Source organism: Sinocyclocheilus rhinocerous, unplaced genomic scaffold (assembly GCF_001515625.1).
Source record: "Sinocyclocheilus rhinocerous isolate Xijiao unplaced genomic scaffold, SAMN03320098_v1.1 scaffold2529, whole genome shotgun sequence".
NCBI lineage: Eukaryota > Metazoa > Chordata > Actinopteri > Cypriniformes > Cyprinidae > Sinocyclocheilus > Sinocyclocheilus rhinocerous.
In genome coordinates, this window is record NW_015658742.1 from 32,503 (window position 1) to 53,579 (window position 21,077).

General features: G+C 36.3%; 2 protein-coding genes across 2 annotated transcripts in view; one reads left to right on the forward strand and one right to left on the reverse strand.

The window, feature by feature from the left end:
- The window catches only part of LOC107722865 (adenylate cyclase type 5-like), a gene marked incomplete at its 5' end in the record, with an annotated part of 29,250 nt that extends 22,435 nt beyond the window's left edge, over positions 1-6,815 (forward strand). The window contains 6 exons of the mRNA XM_016531359.1: positions 765-785; positions 1,043-1,175; positions 2,201-2,464; positions 2,962-3,166; positions 3,372-3,496; positions 4,530-6,815. Coding sequence (XP_016386845.1) covers positions 765-785; positions 1,043-1,175; positions 2,201-2,464; positions 2,962-3,166; positions 3,372-3,496; positions 4,530-4,658 — 877 coding nt within the window. The remainder of the gene's footprint in view (positions 1-764; positions 786-1,042; positions 1,176-2,200; positions 2,465-2,961; positions 3,167-3,371; positions 3,497-4,529) is intronic.
- A 4,524-nt stretch (positions 6,816-11,339) lies between these two features.
- LOC107722877 (vesicle-trafficking protein SEC22a-like) lies at positions 11,340-19,600 on the reverse strand. The gene is made up of 7 exons (XM_016531374.1): positions 19,450-19,600; positions 18,795-18,999; positions 16,699-16,862; positions 15,338-15,517; positions 15,032-15,150; positions 14,596-14,661; positions 11,340-12,112 (listed from the first exon to the last, which is right to left on the reverse strand). The coding sequence occupies exons 2-7, from the start codon at positions 18,974-18,976 to the stop codon at positions 11,912-11,914; spliced, it is 912 nt and encodes a 303-aa protein (XP_016386860.1). The 5' UTR covers positions 18,977-18,999; positions 19,450-19,600; the 3' UTR covers positions 11,340-11,911.
- Between the last annotated feature and the right edge of the window lie 1,477 nt (positions 19,601-21,077).

The window sequence follows — 21,077 nt, forward strand, 5'->3', positions numbered from 1 at the left end:
TTATATGGCCAATATACACTTTTTTTTGAACATTAAGGTTGTGTCTTGTAATATGTTTTTTTCTACCTTTTTTATTATGGATGGTTGGAACATGTCCCTACCAAATTTAAGGGACTGCTAAATATTCCCAGCATTTTTTCTAGATCACAGTTGTGACAATGTAATAAACACTACCATTCAAAAGTTTGGGGTCGGTAAGATTTTTTTGATGTTTTTGAAAGAAGTCACCAAGGCTGCATTTGTTTGATCTAAAGTTTAAAATAAGTATTTTCGATTTTAATATATTTTAAAATGTAATTTATTCCTTTGATGGCAAAGCTCAATTTTTAAACTTAATTACACTTAGTCGTCAGTGTCACATGATCCTTTAGAAATCATTCTAATATGCTGATTTTGTGCTCAAGAAACATTTCTTATTTTTAATGTTGAAAGCATTTGTTCTGCTTAATATTTTTGTGAAAACCCTGACCAAAAGCATTTATTTGAATGTAATGTATCCTCGCTGAATAAAAGTTTGAATTTCTTTAACAAAAAATCTTAATGACCCCAGACTTTTGAACAGTAGTATAAGTAGGCACATTATCAGTTTTCTACATACTGTTATTCAGTCAACTTTAGCTTACCACTATATATAACCATGCTAATGAATCCTGTTGAGTGTTTACTTGCTGATTTATCCTATCAGTTCTACTGAGTCAATCTTAAAGATAAAGTCAGCTGTGCTCTATCCCTCTGATACATTTGCTTTTTCTTTGTCTTCACAGAGAGTATATTAATGGAACAAGGTAAGATAAAATCAATGAAATCGAGACACTGATCTCAAAGAAATGCCAGTGAGCATGTTGTATTCATTGCATGACCATGAAGATTGCTGTCACCACAGGAATAAATAAAATGTGTGACCATGTAGCCTGATGTAGTGTTGTGATGTGATATTAATCATGTTAACAGATTAACATGTACTTGATTTGATTTGAACACTTTAGATCATCATGCTGTTTGCCTTATGGTGTGAAAATTGTTGATACTCTGTATGTTGCAGCTGTGCGATAGACACCCGGGTTCCTCTAAAGATCATGACTCCAGTTGTCATCACAGTTTTTGTGCTGGCTCTCTACCTTCATGCACAGCAGGTGGAGTCTACAGCCAGACTAGACTTCCTCTGGAAGTTACAGGTGTGTTTATCTGTGTATGTCTTTGTAATAATGTAGATATTTTGTGAAAAGCTGTTAAATATGTATTGCTGTCCATCAAATCAGTTTGTCAGATACATTTCCCCACTCTTGCTTTTAAAAACTTTTTGTTGTAGCTTACACAACTGTTCAAAAGTTTGTGGTCAGTAAGATTAAATTTTTTTGGGGAAAAAAAAAAAAAACTTTTATTCAGCACTTTATTTAGTTATTAAATGTGACAATAAAGACGTATAAATGGTTACAAAGCAGCATAGCTATACCAAGCAACACTAAATCAGCATATTAGAATGATTTACAAAGGATCATGTGATAATGATTAATGGAGTAATGACTGCTATTCAGCTGTGAACTCGGATATCTATATTCAAATAGATATATTAGTAATTTTAAATTGTAATAGCATTACACAGTATTACTATTTTAACTGCTTTTTGATCAAATAAATGTAGCCCTAGTGAGCAAAAGAGACTTCATTAAAAGCATTTAAAAACAATCTCACCAACCCCAAACCTTTCAACGGTAGTATATGTGACCCTGGACCACAAAACCAGTCGCACGGATATGTTTGTAGCAATAGCAAAAAATACATTGTATGGGTCAAAATTATCGAGTTTTCTTTTATGCCAAAAATCATTCGGATATTAAGTAAAGATCATGTTCCATGAAGATATTTTGTAAATTTCCTACCGTAAATATATCAAAACTTAATTTTTGATTAGTAATATGCATTGCTAAGAACTTCATTTGGACAACTTTAAAGGTGATTTTCTCAATATTTAGATTTTTTTGCACCCTCAGATTCCAGATATTCAAATAGTTGTATCTAGGCCAAATATTGTCCTATCCTAACAAACCACACATCAATGGAAAGCTTTAAATTTTTGGTCATACCGCCCAGCACTAGTCCAGGGTCACATATAATGGTGAACTTATGTAATATTGCATATTGATCCAGTTTGGCTTTCAGTGTTGCAGCAGAGTCATCCTCTATTTTGTTGTATTCACAGGCCACAGAGGAGAAGGAGGAGATGGAAGAACTTCAGGCCTACAACCGTCGGCTTCTCCACAACATCTTGCCCAAAGATGTGGCCGCACACTTTCTGGCGCGCGAGCGGCGGAATGACGAGCTGTATTATCAGTCGTGTGAATGTGTGGCTGTCATGTTTGCCTCTATCAGCAATTTCTCTGAGTTCTACGTGGAACTGGAGGCCAATAATGAAGGTGTGGAGTGCTTGAGACTACTCAACGAGATCATCGCTGACTTTGATGAGGTACAGCGATTTCTGACAAACCTTAGAACTGTTGCGATGCTTTTAAGCTACTTTTAAGTGCGGTACAGTACAATTGGCTAACTTTCTAGCATTTCATTTTTTAAACCTCGGTTATAAAAGCTGCAGTTGGTGTTGAAAATACTATCAATCAAGTAAATAATATTAAAACAAAAAATTATAAAAACAATCCATTTAATGTAGTCTATATATAAATGTCTTATTCATAAAATATGCATGTATGTGTGTTTATTAATGTGTTTTTATTTATTAGTATCTATTAATATATAAATGGAAAACAGCCCCTTTTTTAAAACTAGATTTATACTATATTTTAGTTCTTGCATTAAAGATTTTTAACAGTTGGTCTCTATTTAAACCTGTGTGTGAAACCTACATCTTCACATCTTTCTAAACTGATTATATTCTTACAAATGTAGAAGTTTATTACATTTTCATTTCTAGATGAAAGTCATAACCTTATTTCACTTTTCTTGCAGATCATTAGTGAGGATCAGTTTCGTCAACTAGAAAAGATCAAAACCATTGGCAGCACCTACATGGCCGCATCTGGGCTTAATGACTCCACTTATGATAAAACAGGAAGGTCACACATTCGCGCTCTAGCCGACTACGCTATGCGCCTCATGGACCAGATGAAGTACATCAATGAACACTCGTTCAATAACTTCAAAATGAAGATCGGTAAGGATTTGGCTTAGCCACCAATCAGCTGCCTTATCTATATCATTTTCATTTGGTTCATTTTATGAAATAGTTCCTTTACCCTTGCAAAAAGGCTTTCTGTAGAAAGTTAACAGAATGACCCAATAGAATGACCCATATATTTTACTGTTGTAAAATGAAAAGCCTGTTGTCATGAGAGCTCATAAATTACCTTGTACTGTAGGTCTCAATATAGGTCCCGTCGTGGCTGGTGTCATAGGGGCTCGTAAACCGCAATATGACATATGGGGGAATACTGTGAATGTAGCCAGCCGTATGGACAGCACTGGGGTACCTGAGAGAATACAGGTGAGATGCATTCTACGTCTCTATGATTGTCCAGATATCCTGTATGTACTGTAGAGTCTAAAAGATTGAGTCCACATTGAAAATTAACCCTGGAAATAAATACAGTTTTAAGATGTTTAAAAAGTTTAAACAAAGAAACAGAATGTGAGATAATTAACAAATGTTTAATATTGAGTGCTGCTATTTTGTGGTTTATTTAACTTTTCACTTAAATAGTTGTTAATGATAATAAGCCCTACATCTTGGGAAAAAAAGTGTGCTTATTTGCAAAAAATGCTTAATATTACCCAGTTTGATGATATTGAGTTCAAAAATATGATAATTAAATAATAAAATAAATAAAATATTTAAAAAAAACTTTCCATCAGTTTTTTCTCAAATTAAAAATGAGGATTTTTCAAATCATATGTTTTCTCTTTAATGCACTTGTCAGAATAACAAAAGTCAAAGATTTTGTTTTTTAATTTTGTTAAATGTGCTATTAAATTTATAATCTGCAAAGGAGTGGAAAAATGGAAATCAGCCACTTTTCACATTTATGAATGATGTTTATAACATTATTTTTTAATAATGTCTTGGGAATAATTTATAAATGTGGAAATAGACTAAGAGCTGAACGAACAGTTGTAATCTGGCTCAGAGGAAGATTGAAATCATGTCTTTTGGCAGTTTTTCTGGTGATTAAAGGATAATACAAGACTTCTTCAGCTTGCAAATGGTTGTCAGAAGCAAATGAAATCAGCACTATTTTTTAAATCAGCACCTCAAAATTGTATTTTGAATAAAGTATTGGAAAATGATGCAGAGCGGTATAATGTCATTTGAAATAAATACAGAATTTTAATTTAAAAATGTAGCTAATTTGTAAAGAATTTTTCGTTTTCATTTAAAAAAAAATTTTTTTTTAAATGTAAAACAAAAGCATTTTCGCTAGTGGTCTCAGGTTTAGATCAGTAAAAATGTCAATTCTTCCTTACAAACTCTTTGGTCCTTTATAAGTACTCGTGTGCTCTTAATTTCTCTCTTTTTTTAGGTCACAACTGACCTCTACCAGGTTCTCAGCTCCTATAACTACACACTGGAGTGCAGAGGCGTTGTGAAAGTCAAGGGCAAAGGAGAAATGACAACCTACTTCCTAAATGGAGGACCCAACAGCAGTTAACACTCAACGTCTAATATTCAGAACATTTTTGAGATGATATGAGGACATGACGCTGTGGGCCGGGCCTGCCAGGCTGTTGAAGGGCATCCTCTTGGACCAATCACAATAGGATTTGTTCGGAAACAGCCCTCAGCCAGTCTAAGAGTGGCCTCTTTGCACACTGAGACTTCCTATAGGATTAACAGAGGGCTTTGGCCCCTTTATTTAAGGCATGGAACAGCTCAGAAAGACGGTTCATCCTCAGAGACCAAAGAAACAAAGGAATCTCAAGGCATACAAAGCAGTTCTCCCAGTCTTATATTTCTTATATTGCCAAGAGAGGACAGATGAACTGCATTCTCTGCACCTGGCTTTGGCGCTCTCAGGTGTGGCTGGACTGCGATCATACACCACCGAGTGGTCCTGGTGGCTCCATAACAACTGCATGAACACTGAAGCCAGTATACCTGTAAAACACATGTTTTATGTGTATATGATTCATCAGTGTATGTAAAGAGTTCTGTTCATATGGTCTTGTCACGTTCAACACTGTCTAGGTGATATCACAGTATAGAGATATCACAATGAGCTAATATATGGTAGAAGGCCATAGTGAGCACAGTAGCTCTGCAAACCCTTTATGGTTTCCTGAACTTTGCTGCAGCGACTGTGGTTGTACTGGTAAGGGAGCGAGCATTGACAGTGTTATCTCTGAATGATCTAGAGTTGAGAATTAAGCCCCGTTCATGCCGCCGCCGACTTGAAACGACCCAACGTCATTCATTTTCAGTGTTGGGATTTGCTCAGGTCCAATCTGATGGAGCATGTCAATCTGTCTTCAGTCAGAAACTTTAGTCAAGAATCATTTCGACTAAATTCTGTCCTTACAGTCAGCAATTTATGTCTTTAATCATGTGCAGGGTCAGTATTTAAAAAACGATGCATATGACAATTAAATGTACGTGGACCCAAATAGGCCAGCGTTTATGCTTTCGGCACAGATAAATTGACCGCCCACATTGACAAAGAGCACGCACTGATTCTTGTTCATCTTTAATATGATGCTTAATGCACTGTTACAACTTAAATACAAAAATACATTTTTCTTCCAGAATGTTCATTTTAGCAGTGTAAACTAGTTTGTTGTCAATAAGAAATGAGACTAAACAAGTAACCAACCAGTATGGTGGATGGTGTGACATGCAAGTCGCTAGTGGCATGAACAGGACATGTGACACAAATTTACATTCTCAAAACTACAGACACTTGTATACACTGAAGACACTTTTAAGGACAGAGGAAAACAGTCAAATATGGCTGTTTTTGTATTTTTAACATTTTATATTTTGACTCCAAAAGCCAAACTGTCAATGCTATTTTAGATTATATATTTTATACATTAATGTATTAGAATGCTGTCTATAAATACACACACACACATAATATATACACATACACACACACACATAATAGAACACTACAATCCTGCACATTTGAACAGGAGGGAGAGGTTTTTAAGTGTAAATTATCAGTCACCCTTTTCTGTCGCTGCATCCGTTTGGCTAAAATCAGTAGCTAGCCTTGTAACCAAGTAAGCAGAATATGTTTGGCCTTTCTCCAAAAAGGATTTCTGTATCCTGTCAAGTACACTACAATGTAATTATGAGTAGAAAATGGATTTGCAGGAGGCGAAATGAGTGTTTCAGAACAGCCACAGTCGTTTAAAGCTTGGCAAACACATCTGCAAATATTGATTTTAGCCTTGCGTTTACAGTGCGTGGGACAACGAGTTGGGATCCTGTTGGAATGATTCCGTTATGCCACAAATCTTCACCATTTTTGCACTGCAGCTCGACCAGCAGTTTCTTCTCTCTCTCAGTTCAGTCTGATGGTACAACCCAATGAATGTCCATTTTATCCAATGAGGCCTTTGTATGTAAGAATTGGAGTGTGTACACAAACTGTGTACAAGCAACTTTTTTCCCCGCTTTACCTATTTCAGATACAGTCAAGTAGGATTATGATATACATTAATGTGTTGGAAAATAAATCTGCATTTTCTGAAACGTGTTATGAAACAGTAAATTATATTTGGTCCTGTTCTAGCTTCTCAAAACTTGGACCCAGCTGGGCTTCCCGAGTCATTAGGTCTTTATTTTCCTCAAGAAAATTACTGCCGTTTTCTTGCCAGCGATTTTTAAAATAAAACCTCTGGTTGAATGTTTTTGTATTTAGCGTCATCATGGCACGTGTATGGTCTTTTAATGCTAGACAATGCAGTTGCCATATGAATTCCTAAGTTAAACTACGTTTACATGGACATCAGTAATCTAATTATTTACCTTATTCTGAATAAGACAATATTACGATTAAGGTGTTTACATGAGTTGCTTTTAGAATATTCCTTTCATGTTCCCGTTTTACATGTTATAGTACATAGTTCGATTAATGGCGCACGTCATTACGTCACCACGCGACGCCATCCGACGTCCCCTACAGAATTTCACAAATAAACATATAGTTCGTCTTCATTATGATGCCATATACAGTTTTGGGTGTTTCATTTTTAATTTACTGAAAGCTTCAAGTGCAGTTTAATTATTTGTCATGCTATACGTGCTAACAGACGATGGCGTTGTTGAAGCCATTCTTTTGTTTGCCGTCAAACAGTTGACCACTGCCGTGTGTGTATCCTGTCGCAAAATGCGGTGAAAAGTCCTACACGACGGTAATGTGTACATGTCTTTACTGCACTTAAATAATGCGACTAATCGATTTAAGACGTGGAGTATTCCTATTTTAGTGTTTACTTTAGCCGGATTAAGGTAATCAAAAATCTCTGTTTACATGGTAGATTCTTAATCAGAGTATTGTCTTAATCGTATTAAAATCGGAGTATTGTTGTCCATGTAAACGTACTGACTCAGTGAGTTGTGTATTTTCTGCGGCACCAAATGGGATTGGACACTCCCTTTACGCCATTGGTCAGACGATAATCTAGCCCCGCCCCAAATTCACGCCATTGGTTGAGCCGGTGTTGCGGCTGGTCAGGATTCTCAAACATTAAAGTTTTGACGGCGCCACTGAGACAGTTTTACTTTCATCGCGGGATTTAGTTTATGAATGGCTTACAAGTAGGTATCTCTGCATATTTAACTGGGAGGAGAAAGTATCTAAACATTAAAATTACACACTTCAGTTTTAATTCACTTCCTTGTGTTTGTTATCCAAACGAAAGCACTGAGGTAAGAGATGTCAAGTAAATACCACATTATGTCCTGCTGAATTCTGGCATTTACTATTCCAGTGGAGCTTCATCTTGGGTTGTCTTTGCTTATCTTGCCATGTCAACACTCAATGCTGTTTTATACATCCAAATAAACTATTATAATAGTAAACTCACTCTGAAATCATGTAGTTATGATTATTACAGCACTGTTTAGAGAATGCACTTTTTGTTCTCTTATCCACAGTATTTGGCATTTCATTTGGTTATGTAGATGCTTTTGGTAATATACCATAAGAAGTTCTCTCAAAAATTGCAATGCTGTCATTTAGTCGCCCTCATGTCATTCTCAGTCTGTATTAAATGCTTATTTTCTCTGTGGAAATTCAATTGTTAGGTCCATACAATTAAAATGGACGAGGACTGAGGCTGTCTAGCTCAAAAAGGACAAACAGCACCATAAATTAGTCAGGCTTGTGTGTAAATTTAAGGTGACATTAAAAGACAGAATTGTCATTCTAACCATTTTAAGAACCTTAACTATTCAAAATGTAAACTACAGTGACGTCGTTATTATAATATTTGCATATCGAATTGTAATTGGTCGTCTTTCGTACAAGTATTTGCATACTGAATTGTGATTGGCCTTTTCCGTATTTATATTTCAGATGATTGTGGACATCTGGACATCAAGACGATTACGCCAAAGGTAAAGTGCTGCCTTTCAATTACAGGTATTCCTTCAGGAAATGCAAATCTATTTTATGGCATTTTGACTTTGCTGTGTTTTGGTTTTGACATAAAAAATGGAATATTGCATTAAATATCCAGAAGGTGGCAGCAGTGCGCTTTCATTTTGCGCCTTCGTTAATCCTTGCCTCCAATGTTTCCATGTTTCTGTACAAAAAACTTTTACTGCTCTCGTTGTACGGACAGGTTAATTATTGTATACCAGTTTAAACATTTGTGTCTTCAAATTTTTGTTTGATTATTTAAACTGAGCTGTTTTCAGGCCTGTCATAAACAAACTGTGTCCAGAAATAGAGCTAAGAACAGAAACCCCACAGAGCAGCTGTTTGGTCACTCAGGCATGTTAAAATTCACATAATTTCAGTACACTTCCCCCACTGGTAAACCTGACCTTTTTTTATCTTAAAAATGTGCCCATGAAATACCCTCGTTTGATTGCACTTGAATTTAGTCTCTGCATGCGTCCGATCCGGTCAGTTTGACTGAACAAAGCGGTTTTATAAAGCATTAAAAAAGGCCATTGTGCTGGGCGTGAGAATGGCATTTCATTGACATTAAAGATAGTCTAATAGCCAAGTGGTTTGGGTTTGATCCAGCAGTCAAAAGGTTAGAAAAACCTGAGGCGAAGCACAATGTCATAAAAATCAAAGAAAGAAACACTCAAATCATTTCTCACCCTGATAATGCAGTTCTGGAAGCCTTGAACCATAAAGGAGGAAAATTACATGGTGATTTTTTTTTACTTTTGTCCATTTTTCCCCAAAACTTTTTGTTGCCGTATTTTTTCCTCCAAGATCTTCAATTTATTTGATTTTTCTCTATTTTTTTCTTTTCAAATGTATCAACCCTAACTATACCTCAAAGAACACTTTAAAAAATCGAGAAAAATCTGAAAAATACAGCAAAAAAAAACTAAAAACCCAAAAACAAACAACTAATTGACACAAATGTACTTTTAACCTGTGTTTTCCCCCCTCATTTACCCCCCTACTTTGTGGTTCAAGGCTTCCATTCACTGTAGTGTGCTATGCAACTATAAAATGAGATCAGCAGTGAACATAAGCTGGAAAAAATAACATAAATTTCACAGACGTCAGAAATGTACAGACTTTTCCCCCTCACTAAGTACAAATAAGCCTAAATGGGCTGTAATTTTCGCATACACAAAAGCATTCACTGGATCACCTGGAACATTACTTTCGTTAGTCATGCTTCTATAAGCCAAATTACTTCTTCTAATAACCACAATCATCATCATCATCACTGCAGCTCTAAGGATTTGAGAATAGCAACAAGTTTATAAATTGGGTGAGCCTCTTAACACATTTGACTTCAGTGACTAAGAAGCACATATTCAAACAGTAATACTGTGCATGACAAAGAAACTGTAGTGACAGCTACACTTTAAAACATTGGTGTAGAAAGAAATTTCACTTTGAAAATGCAATGAAGTTTCACAATTAATTACAAAGAAACAAGTAACACATTGAATTAAACATGAACTTTTGAAGTAGTAAGACTAAAGAAGTATTTTCTCGTAAAACATACTCCAATAATATTTTATTTGTGTGTATCCCTACTTCGGTTGCTAATATTTTATAAATGTGTGAAGTGCAAAAAAAAAAGCACACAATCATACAAATCAAGGTTTTTAACTGATGATTTCAAGACAGGGCCTTTCGTCTGAGTACAAACAAACTGGCAAGGCAATGCACTACTGCTGGAGATAGAGCATTGAGGTACATTGCAATACAAAGACGCAGATGCAATCTTTGATCACTGACACTTGGGGAAAAAAGAAATGCACGTACATCATCTGAGGAATTTTAAAACCCCTTGACCCTTAATCTGTCAATCATCCATTCAACCTGTCATTTGCACAATGAAAACAAAACAGGTGAACAGAAACAAAATAAACCATAACTCATTTATACCACTCAACATGGTCACTGAACAGACCCGTTGACAAAAGGCAGCAAACACCGAGGGGGGAAAAACAGAGTCTGTCCATTAGTGTGATTCCATTTCTCTCTTAGCCAACCACATTAATTTGCAGGAAGCACACCTGCAGGCAGCATAGACACGATTGATAAATAACACATCTGATTATGCTTTCAGGGCAGAGACATCTGACTAATGACCACAAACACAGTGACACTCAAATTAGGCATCTATGAAAGCATATAACAAAATAAAATCACCAAAGTCTGCTTTTGCAGAAATTAGAGAAAATCCAGCAATGTCACATTTTTTATAGGCAGCTATAAAAAGTCTCGCATATGAGTTGGCTTTAACAATCAAAATAGAGAAATCATCATACAATGCGTCAAAAAAAATCTAAAATTACATCTTAAAGGAAAAGTTCACCCAAGAATGAAAAGTTTTAATCATTCTTTATTCAGTGGAACATGAAACGAAATGTTTAGATGAATAAGCTGTGATTTACCACAATAAAATGTGAATTATTACAACTGTCAAGCAAGAGTTTGTTAATGAACTACTAAACTAGTGAATAATAACTTTCTTACACACAGTTAAAATGCAACAGTGCCTGCTCAATTTTTCCAAAAGTATTTTTCAATTAATTTAATTCATTTTTGCCATATGGATAAAAAAAAAATATCGTCATTTAAGAGTTATACGCTATGAACCAAACTAATCAGTTATACAGTGAATTTAATCATTAAAAACTTCAGACAAAAAGACAAATGTACATGAAGCATTGCAAATTACAAAGAAAAGGGTTGATTTGGTATTGAAACAATGTTTTGCTAAAAAAAAATATGCATCTGTATGTAAATATTGCATTTTTTAAAAAATATTTTAAGTAGATGTTTTTATCTGAATTTATTTTATTTTTTTTAAATCCTCAACACAGACCCTGTACACCATCCATGTTCACTGGAAAGCCATGTTCAAGCCATTGTTCAAGCAATGATGTAAGAATTTTCATTTCTGGGTGAGCTGTCCCTTTAAGCCCCGATGTCAATTAAACAAAAAATAACTACAACTTAACTGTGCACATCTGCTAATGCTTCCTTCAATATTTCATGCATGAATCTAATACTGTGCACTTATGAAGTCTCTGTTATGAACCTTTTGCATCAACAAGAACACCAGTTTCTCATCTGTGACCTCAACTGGATGTGAAACAGCAGGAAGTGTTTCTTGAACAATATCAAAATATTTTGTAAAACCTGCTTCACAATCCATAGTTCTTTTGTCCTTAGATGGGGTGGGAACAGGTTGGGGTTGCCATGTTGGGCTACGTTACGTAGTCTTAAAAGTGTTCCGGGGGTCAAACGTTGTAGTCAGGTGATTTGCCCTGCGGTTGTCTCAGGTGGATCTGCAGAGTGATGAACGCTCCCACCGTCACGTGAAAAAGGATCTGCCACATGTTACGGAGTTCATACAGATACATGTTACATAGGCAGATCATAGCAAAGGCCAGGAATGACTTGATGTTCCTCCAAACTGAGAAGTAGGCGAACAAGTAACACTATATATAGAAACAGAAACAAAAGGAAAACATTTTGAAGCTGGAAGAAGAAAGTTCAGTACAAGCTTTGTTTTAAGATTAGATCTAAAAGAATGTAGTAAGGTTTATGCCCTACTATTCAAAGGTTTGGGGTTGGTATCATTTTTTTTAAAGACATCTCTTATGCTCACAAAAGGCTGCATTTATTGTTTATTTATTGAAAAATACATTATAAACAGTAATATTGTGAAATATTATTACAATTTAAAGTAAGTGTTTTTTATTTTAAAATGTAATTTATTCCTGTGATGCAAAGAGTTTTTTTTCAGCAGCTATTACTCTAGTCTTCAGCATCACATGATCCTTAAGAAATCATTCTAATATGATATCTGGTTAAAGAACATTTCTTATTATCATTAATGTTGAAAACAGTGATACATTTTTACACATGCATCCTTACTGAATAAAAAGTATTTGTTTCTTTCAAAAAAAGGGAAAAAAAAGAAATCTTACTAGCCCCACACTTTTAAACAGTAGTGTCTATTCTGAAAACAAGTCTTAATATATTAACATCAATTTTGCTTCTCAAGTAAATGTTATAAGGATGTTGAAATATTTACACTGGGAAAGAAGACAAAAATACTGATCATGAAAATTATTTTTTGTGTGCAGAATGAGGGTTTTGAAGACCCACCACTAATAAAAATTATCTACATTACTAGCTGCTTTTGTATGATGCTAGTAAAAACTAATTGTTTCTCTAGATTCTGCTTTTACGCGACTGTGAGAAAAAGTGTGATATACAGTGGTGTGAAAAAGTGTTGGTCCCCTTCCTGATTTCTTATTTTTTTGCATGTTTGTCACACTTTAATGTTTCAGATCATCAAACAAATTTAAATATTAGTCAAAGATAACACAAGTAAACACAACATGCAGTTTTTAAATGAAGGTTTTTATTATTAAGGGAAAACAAAATCCAAAACTACATGGCCCTGTGTGAAAAAGTGTATGCCCCCTAAACCTAATAACTGGTTCGGCCACCCTTAGCAGCAACAACTGCAATCAAGCATTTGCGATAACTTGCAATGAGTCTGTTACAGCGCTGTGGAGGAATTTTGGTCCACTCATCTATGCAGAATTGTTGTAAATCAGCCACATTGGAGGGTTTTCGAGCATGAACCGCCTTTTTAAGGTCATGCCACAGCATCTCAATAGGATTCAGGTCAGGACTTTGACTAGGCCACTCCAAAGTCTTCATTTTGTTTTTCTTCAGCCATTCAGAGGTGGACTTGCTGGTGTGTTTTGAATCATTGTCCTGCTGCAGAACCCAAGTTCGCTTCAGCTTGAGGTCACGAACAGATGGCCGGACATTCTCCTTCAGGATTTTTTGGTAAACAGCAGAATTCATGGTTCCATTTATCACAGCAAGTCTTCCAGGTCCTGAAGCAGCAAAACAGCCCCAGACCATCACACTACCACCACCATATTTTACTGTTGGTATGATGTTCTTTTTCTGAAATGCAGTGTTACTTTTACGCCAGACGTAATGGGACACACACCTTCCAAAAAGTTCAACTTTTGTCTCGTCAGTCCACAGAGTATTTTCCCAAAAGTCTTGGGGATCATCAAGATGTTTTCTGGCAAAACTGAGACGAGCCTTTATGTTCTTTTTGCTCAGCAGCGGTTTTCGTCTTGGAACTCTGCCATGCAGACCATTTTTGCCCAGTCTCTTTCTTATGGTGGAGTCATGAACACTGACCTTAACTGAGGCAAGTGAGGCCTGCAGTTCTTTGGATGTTGTTGTGGGGTCTTTTGTGACCTCTTGGATGAGTCGTCGCTGTGCTCTTGGGGTAATTTTGGTCGGCCGGCCACTCCTGGGAAGGTTCTCCACTGTTCCATGTTTTTGCCATTTGTGAATAATGGCTCTCACTGTGGTTCGCTGGAGTCCCAAAGCTTTAGAAATGGCTTTATAACCTTTTCCAGACTGATAGATCTCAATTACTTTCTTTCTCATTTGTTTCTGAATTTCTTTGGATCTCGGCATGATGTCTAGCTTTTGAGGATCTTTTGGTCTACTTCACTTTGTCAGGCAGGTCCTATTTAAGAGATTTCTTGATTGCGAACAGGTGTGGCAGTAATCAGGCCTGGGTGTGGCTAGAGAAATTGAACTCAGGTGTGATAAACCACAGTTTTAACAGGGGGGCAAACACTTCTTCACACAGGGCCATGTAGTTTTGGATTTTGTTTTCCCTTAATAATAAAAACCTTCATTTAAAAACTGCATGTTGTGTTCACTTGTGTTATCTTTTACTAATATTTAAATTTGTTTGATGATCTGAAACATTAAAGTGTGACAAACATGCAAAAAAATAAGAAATCAGGAAGGGGGCCAACACTTTTTCACACCACTTTATTAGCATTGGTTGGTCAGACAGAGACAGAGAGCAGAGGAAGTGAAGCTTGGCAGGTCGACAGTAACTCACGGTCTGACTGTCGTCACTTACCTGATACAAACAGGCCGCGGTTCCGAGGAAAAAAGCAATTACGTAATTGAAGTCTTCATCCTCGTTCTGCAGATGAAGCAGAAAAAGAGGAAAGACAGGGTGCTGTGTTAAAGAGTGAACAAATTACAACAGGAAGCCATGTGCTAAAACAGAGGATGAATTACTAGAGCCAGGACTCGAGTGCTCACTTATCAGTGCAATATACAAAGCCAAGCAAAACTGTTCTGTTTATGGAAGAGGAAAATCACATTACACCTAAGTGCAAAGTCTGACAAATTATTCAAGAGTACGGTTACTATCCATTAGTTATGATTTATTATATTACAATGGTACTTATACATTTAAAAGTAATGTTTAGTACAACGTTTTAATCAATAAAAGAAACAAAGCCCAAAATAAAGTGCCAGCATTACTATTAGTGCATGATTTAAGTTACCTGCAATACACTTTCTATTGCGTGGACTCCCCGCAGCAAATTAAGAGCGCCACATAGGACACTTAGGACGCAGGCGACGATACCCGACAGGGTGACGGCCTCCAACATTTGATTAGGAGCTGCAGGAATAAATCAAGCACAAAATCTGTGTCAAAATAACTAGATTTTAAAATTTGCAGAAAAAAACCTGCGGTGCAAAACTTTCTGGCTGTTCTGAGCACGTATGTGCTCATGGTCTTTCAAAATGTTCTGCTTCTTGAGAACAAAAGGCAAGTATACATGCTGTGTTCACAGTGTGTTCCCTACCTATGCCTTTATATTTAGACTGCTTGTGTTGTGAGAAGCCGTTGATTGATCCAATGTCCTTCGCGGACAGCTGATAAGGAGGCCGGAGCTTGATCTCAGTCTGCATGTCGGCCAGATTAATCTTGGTGGAGAGGGAACGTGGGCTGTTGTAACGTTGCTTGGTTTTCCGAATGAAGTTATCTGTCAAAACCATAGAAACGGCACAGAAGATGAATGCTTCAAGCACATCATGGTCTATATGTTACAAATGGCTTCAGTGCATTTCAAATCACATTAAATGGAAGGTCTTTAGGCTGCGTTTATTTTTTTATTTAGATAAATCCCAAAGATTCCTAGCCAAAATGGAGCCTCATAAGTGACTAAATTTAAATGTTCCACATAAGATGCAACTCCATGGATGTTTACTCAAACTCGCCATGCAAATAATGCTCTTCAGAGATTCAACTAATGCTTAAGGTTGGTCGAAACTGCCCATGTAAAACTAATTTAAGCAGAACTAATTATTACAAATATTTTTCAGTGCTGATTCAAATGACCTGAATTGAAAAGATAATAAAAACAACAAAATAATGGCAAGAAAATGTATTTCTATTGAGTTGTCCTTATTCTTATTGGCAGATTCTTAATCATTCACTGAACTGCAAGTTATTACTACTTTCAGTGATGTCCATCTCTAAATGAATTATGTTCATAAGGCATCATGTAGCTAAAGAGTAATAACGATATTTCGATAAAAATGTAACTTGTATAGAAATATAGTATACACTATTGTTCGAAAGGTTGGGGTCAGCAAGTTTTTTTTTTTTTATTAATACATAAATATAAATATAAAAACAAAAATCGTGATAGTAAAGACATTTATAATGTTACAAAAGATTTGTTTTTAATTAAATGCTGTTCTTATGAACTTTCTATTCATCAAAGTATCCTAAAAAAAAATGTATCACCATTTCTACAAAAATATTAAGCAGCACAACTGTTAGCAAAATTGACAATAATAAGAAATGTATTTTGAGCACCAAATCATCACATTAGAATGACTTCTGAAGGATCATGTGACTTTGAAGTAATGGCTGCTGAAAATTCAGCTTTGCCATTGCAGGAATAAACTGCATTTTAAAACATTTAAAAATATAAAACTGTTATTTTAAACTATAATAATATTTCACAATATAGACTGTTTTTCAAAAACATTAATACATCCTACCGACCCCAAACTTTTGAATGGTGGTGTAAATTTAAAAATAAAAAAAATATGTTGAATTAAATTGTATTAAAAATATATATTTTAAAAAATAGATCAAAATATAGTCTCCTTCTGCACAAAGAGAACCCCGTCCTAACGCCCTCTAGAAACTCACCAAACTCAATGAAAGAGAAAGGCCTCAAAGCGCTGTTGATCCGCTTGGTGTCATATGTGACAATGAACTCTCTCTGAAGCTCGTCCAGGAAGCTGAAGGCCAGGACATTGGGATAGCTTTCTGTACAAACCATCAAGTACCCGACTCCAAGAGAGCTTGTGAAACTATGGAAAACAAGACATGTAATAGTTTACATCATACTTGCAGAGTCAATTTCATTTAAATAAAATTTACAGGACATCTGCCTCAAATAGGGTGGGAAAGGTCTTTCACTGAACATGCAAGTCCATTTCAAAGACTTGAGAATCCACAACACAACAACCATTGTGTTTAAAATCAGCCTTTACACCTGTTCACCTGGATCTGTATGTTCACAGAGTTCTCTTTGAACACTCTTTGTTTTCCCTTTGAGGACAGTTTAGTGACTCTCCTCAGGAAAGAAACTTTGTCAGTGTGTCTCTTCATGTTAACGTCTGTTTGGAGAGATGAAACAATCCATCGAGTCACTCCAGAGCCTGCTTGTGAAGTTAGCAGTGATGAATAGCAACCAGGCTATGAAATGGTCACCCCTGGGTCCCTCAGTGTAATGCATCTGAATTAGACCTTGCTGAAGTGGAACTTTAAATTTTACATCAGAACAGTTGGCAGTCAGAGCAGTCCACCCTACTGTGTCATTTGTTTTTGCTGGGATGTTTTAATTAAAGGAATGGTCACCAAAAAATGAAAAATCTGTCATCATTTAGTCATTCTGAAGTTGTTCCAATTCTGTTTCACAGAACACAAAATGAGATATTCTGAAGAAGGTTACAGCTACCATTAGTGCATATACAGTGACCACAACCTGTCAAGCTCGAAAACAGATGCATTAGTGGATTATTTTTTTTAAATAATTTTTGGAGCTTGACAGCCCACATTCATTACTGTATGCTTTCATTGTATGGAAAAATAAGCATAAAGGCTTGTTCACACCGGGACGAATATCGCGCGCGATTATTGCCGACGTTTAACGCCTCGTGACTAAACAAAGGGCGCCAATGTGAGTGTGCACACCGACGCGCAAAACGCGAGGCGTAAAAGCGTCATTTAAAAAAAAACGGTATGCGCCGCGTTAAAAACTGGCCGACCAATGAGATTGGCGCTTTTGTTCACGTGCCTGGCTCAAGCACAAAACGGTCTTGCCGAGCACATATTGATACCTAACGACAAAGAGGAAGTAAGTAGATCAAGAAGATGCATCGAGGCAAGATGAATGTAGAGCTGCTGGTCTCATTGGTGTCTGAACACAAAGGGCTTTATAACAAACGCGACAGCGACTTCAAAAATCTCGATAAGAGGGAGTTGTTATGGAGAGGAATTGCAGATCAAATAGGATTCGATGTGTTCCGGGGTATTTGTGTTTTTCATTAAGCGCCATCTAATGTCAGGGAGTGATTTTGCACGTTCACTTTGGCTCATCGCCTGCAAAAATCGCTTGGGTATGAACACAAAAAACATCGGCGATAAGCGCGATAATCGTCCCGGTTTGTACGAGGCTTAAGGGTGAGAAAATGATGACAGAATGTACATTTTTCTTTAAGTGCAAATTTATCAAAATGCTTTCACTCCAAATTGAATTGTATTCATGCACAATCGCTTCCCTATTTAACATATAATTAGTTTTGATTGACAGTTATTAGAAATATAACATTTTGTTTGTGTTTGCTACAATCATAGTTTTCTAAGGTGAAAATTATACCGGAAGCTTGTGGAACACTGAGATTTTAGGCAGAAATACATACGCATGTCTGAGAGTTAGCTAATCAATTAAAATAAGTTCATAAGGGGGGTTGCAAAAAACATGGTTCAAAATGTATTAATTGGTTGATTAGATCAGCAATTGTTTCAAATAAAAATGATATTCTACTTTGCAAGGAACATGCATACAGCAGTGCCATTGTCCTATTTAAAAAAAAATCCCTTTAAGTATAAATGCTTTTCCAGTGTAATACACTGCAAACACATTTTGTTTAACACTGTACCAAGTAATATAGTGTAAAAAAAAAAAAAAGGCACTCAGTTTCACACACATCCGCATTACCATTGCACTGATAACTCACTTGATGTTATAAAGGCCAGATCTGAGTGAGCAGCGATCCGAAAACTGGCTGAGTTTTTTGGACAGACCCTTGAGATGTTTCTTAGTCTCCTGAAATCCTTTATCCTGTTCATAGTCTGTGGAGGCTGAGAGTGGTAGACCGTCCCTCACTCTCACCACAGACGCAAACAGCACCATAGACATCTTACAGGCAGCTCAGTGGACACCTGGAACAATGAGAGGAAATCATCATTCATCATTCAGTGCATATATTACTTCATTTCCATCCCACTCTCAGCGTTTTCTGCTGACAAAGTAGAATATAATATACAAAAATATAAACTAAATTAATAGGAAATAAGCACGATAGATAACATCAATTATTTTCATGCAGACTCATGAAATCTGCAGCACACTGTGCTAGGCTAATAATAACATTAGCATGTTCGCTGATAGCTTGTCAACAGATCACATCTGCTGATTGCTCTATGCACTACAAAGGCACATATCTAATTATACAGCCTTATAAGACTTTAACTGAAAGCAAATAGATACAAAATACACATAGCAATTATAAGAAGTGATTTGGAGATGTCACTGCTGCCACAGCAAGACTGTTAGCAACATGATATTAAACGACTCTTATTGTATGCATTGTCACTGTTAGCTGTACATACCTACTGACATGAGACGTTTTAAAATATATTAAGACATTATAATCCCTATTGAGATATTTTGCTTATATAATACTATCGTGATGGCTGAGCTCTTCCTGCAGGTCTCATAGCAGATGCTTCTGCACACGTTCGATACAGCTTCGGACAGTTTCGTCGTAGTTCGGCTTTGTTCGGCACAAATTCGGAGAGCAAATTCGGCTGTCTGTGTGACGTGACTGGAGGAAAGGCATTATGGGTCGCTTTAAAGTGAACATCAGCAAACCAGTCAGACTAAACCATTTATTTGTCTTGGGAAATTGGATGTGAAACTAAGATCTTATAAAATATTACTTCTTGAAATACACAGCCTGCATTATCTTAATTACTAAATGTGCTTATTTAAGATGTGATCTATAGCCTATGTGTGCAGGTTTGTCACATTTCTGTAGATTGTCCCCTGATTTTTTCTCTACTTCAACCAAACTACATTTGTTTTATCAGAACATATAGGCTACATGTTAAGAACGTAGCATGTGTGTGTCCTGTATATTGGAAAGAGCAAACACGGGCTTTGTTCGGCATTGCTGGGAACGCCCACAAAAACGTCATAACCGTTTATGCCGTGGTGGAAAACAAACCATTCAAATTAACGCGCGGAGACCTTGTTAGGCGCTTGATATTTACTTTTTGTGATGATTTCGATTGATTTTTGCTTGGTGCAATGCCGAAAAGTAGCTGTGTGGCGTTCTGTACCTCTAATAAGTAAAAAAAAAAACTGATCTGAAGATGTAGGCTATATGACTAATAAACAGACGGACTACCGGAGGTAGCACTGAGCGGATAGCACAGATAGGCTACACTATGATCTGTCATTCGTCCCGCCCCCTGCACCGCAACCCATTTCTGATGGGGCTTACAGTAACCCTTCCTTCACATCACAATCAAATACATCTCACTCCCTGATATTTTGTGATGTCATAATCCATTAAAACATTTATTTAAAAAATATAGAAATATTAATTTATTATTAAAAATAATAATAAATGTATTATTATTACATATAGTAATGTTATTACTATTAGGGATGGGCGTATCGATATATCGATACTGACGCGAGTATAGAAAGTATCGATACTCAAACAAAAATATCGATACTAAGGTGCGTTTTATTTACCAGTGGTTTTGTTTATTTAACAAAAATAATAATAATAATGCGTCCAATATGCATTGAATTGGACGAATAACCTTTGTTAGCGAGTAATTGTGTAGGATAGAACTAGTTTCCTGCTCATCTGAATACACGCAAATGTTGCAAGACAGAACCAATCAATCACAGAGAGCATTCACTCACTGCTGACAGTGCATTCAAACAGGGCTGCGTTTCCCAAAAGTATCATAAGAAAGCATTAAAGCTTTTGGGAACGGCAGCCCTGAACAATGCTTATCAGAGGACAGAAAAAAACATAAATGTTTGAGTTATTTCACAATAAACAAACTGAAATTGTAGCCTACATAGTTTGTGCAATTACAATTATTTAAATTGAACGTTGAAAGATAATATTGATCATGTAAAAGCCGGTATTTACAGCTGCATCGTCCAAACATCGGCCGGAGAGCATTTGCGATCAGAGGCCGACGTCGCGGCGACA

Bases quoted from the DNA above. Each gene is read 5' to 3' on its own strand.
- LOC107722877 (XM_016531374.1), bottom strand. From the start codon at position 18,976: ATGTCTATGGTGCTGTTTGCGTCTGTGGTGAGAGTGAGGGACGGTCTA. The intron at 14,662-15,031 runs GTAACTTAAATC...CTTCATCTGCAG, and splicing joins CAATAGAAAGTGTATTGCAG to AACGAGGATGAAGACTTCAA. The intron at 12,113-14,595 runs GTAAGTGACGAC...TTCTATATATAG, and splicing joins CCGCGGCCTGTTTGTATCAG to TGTTACTTGTTCGCCTACTT.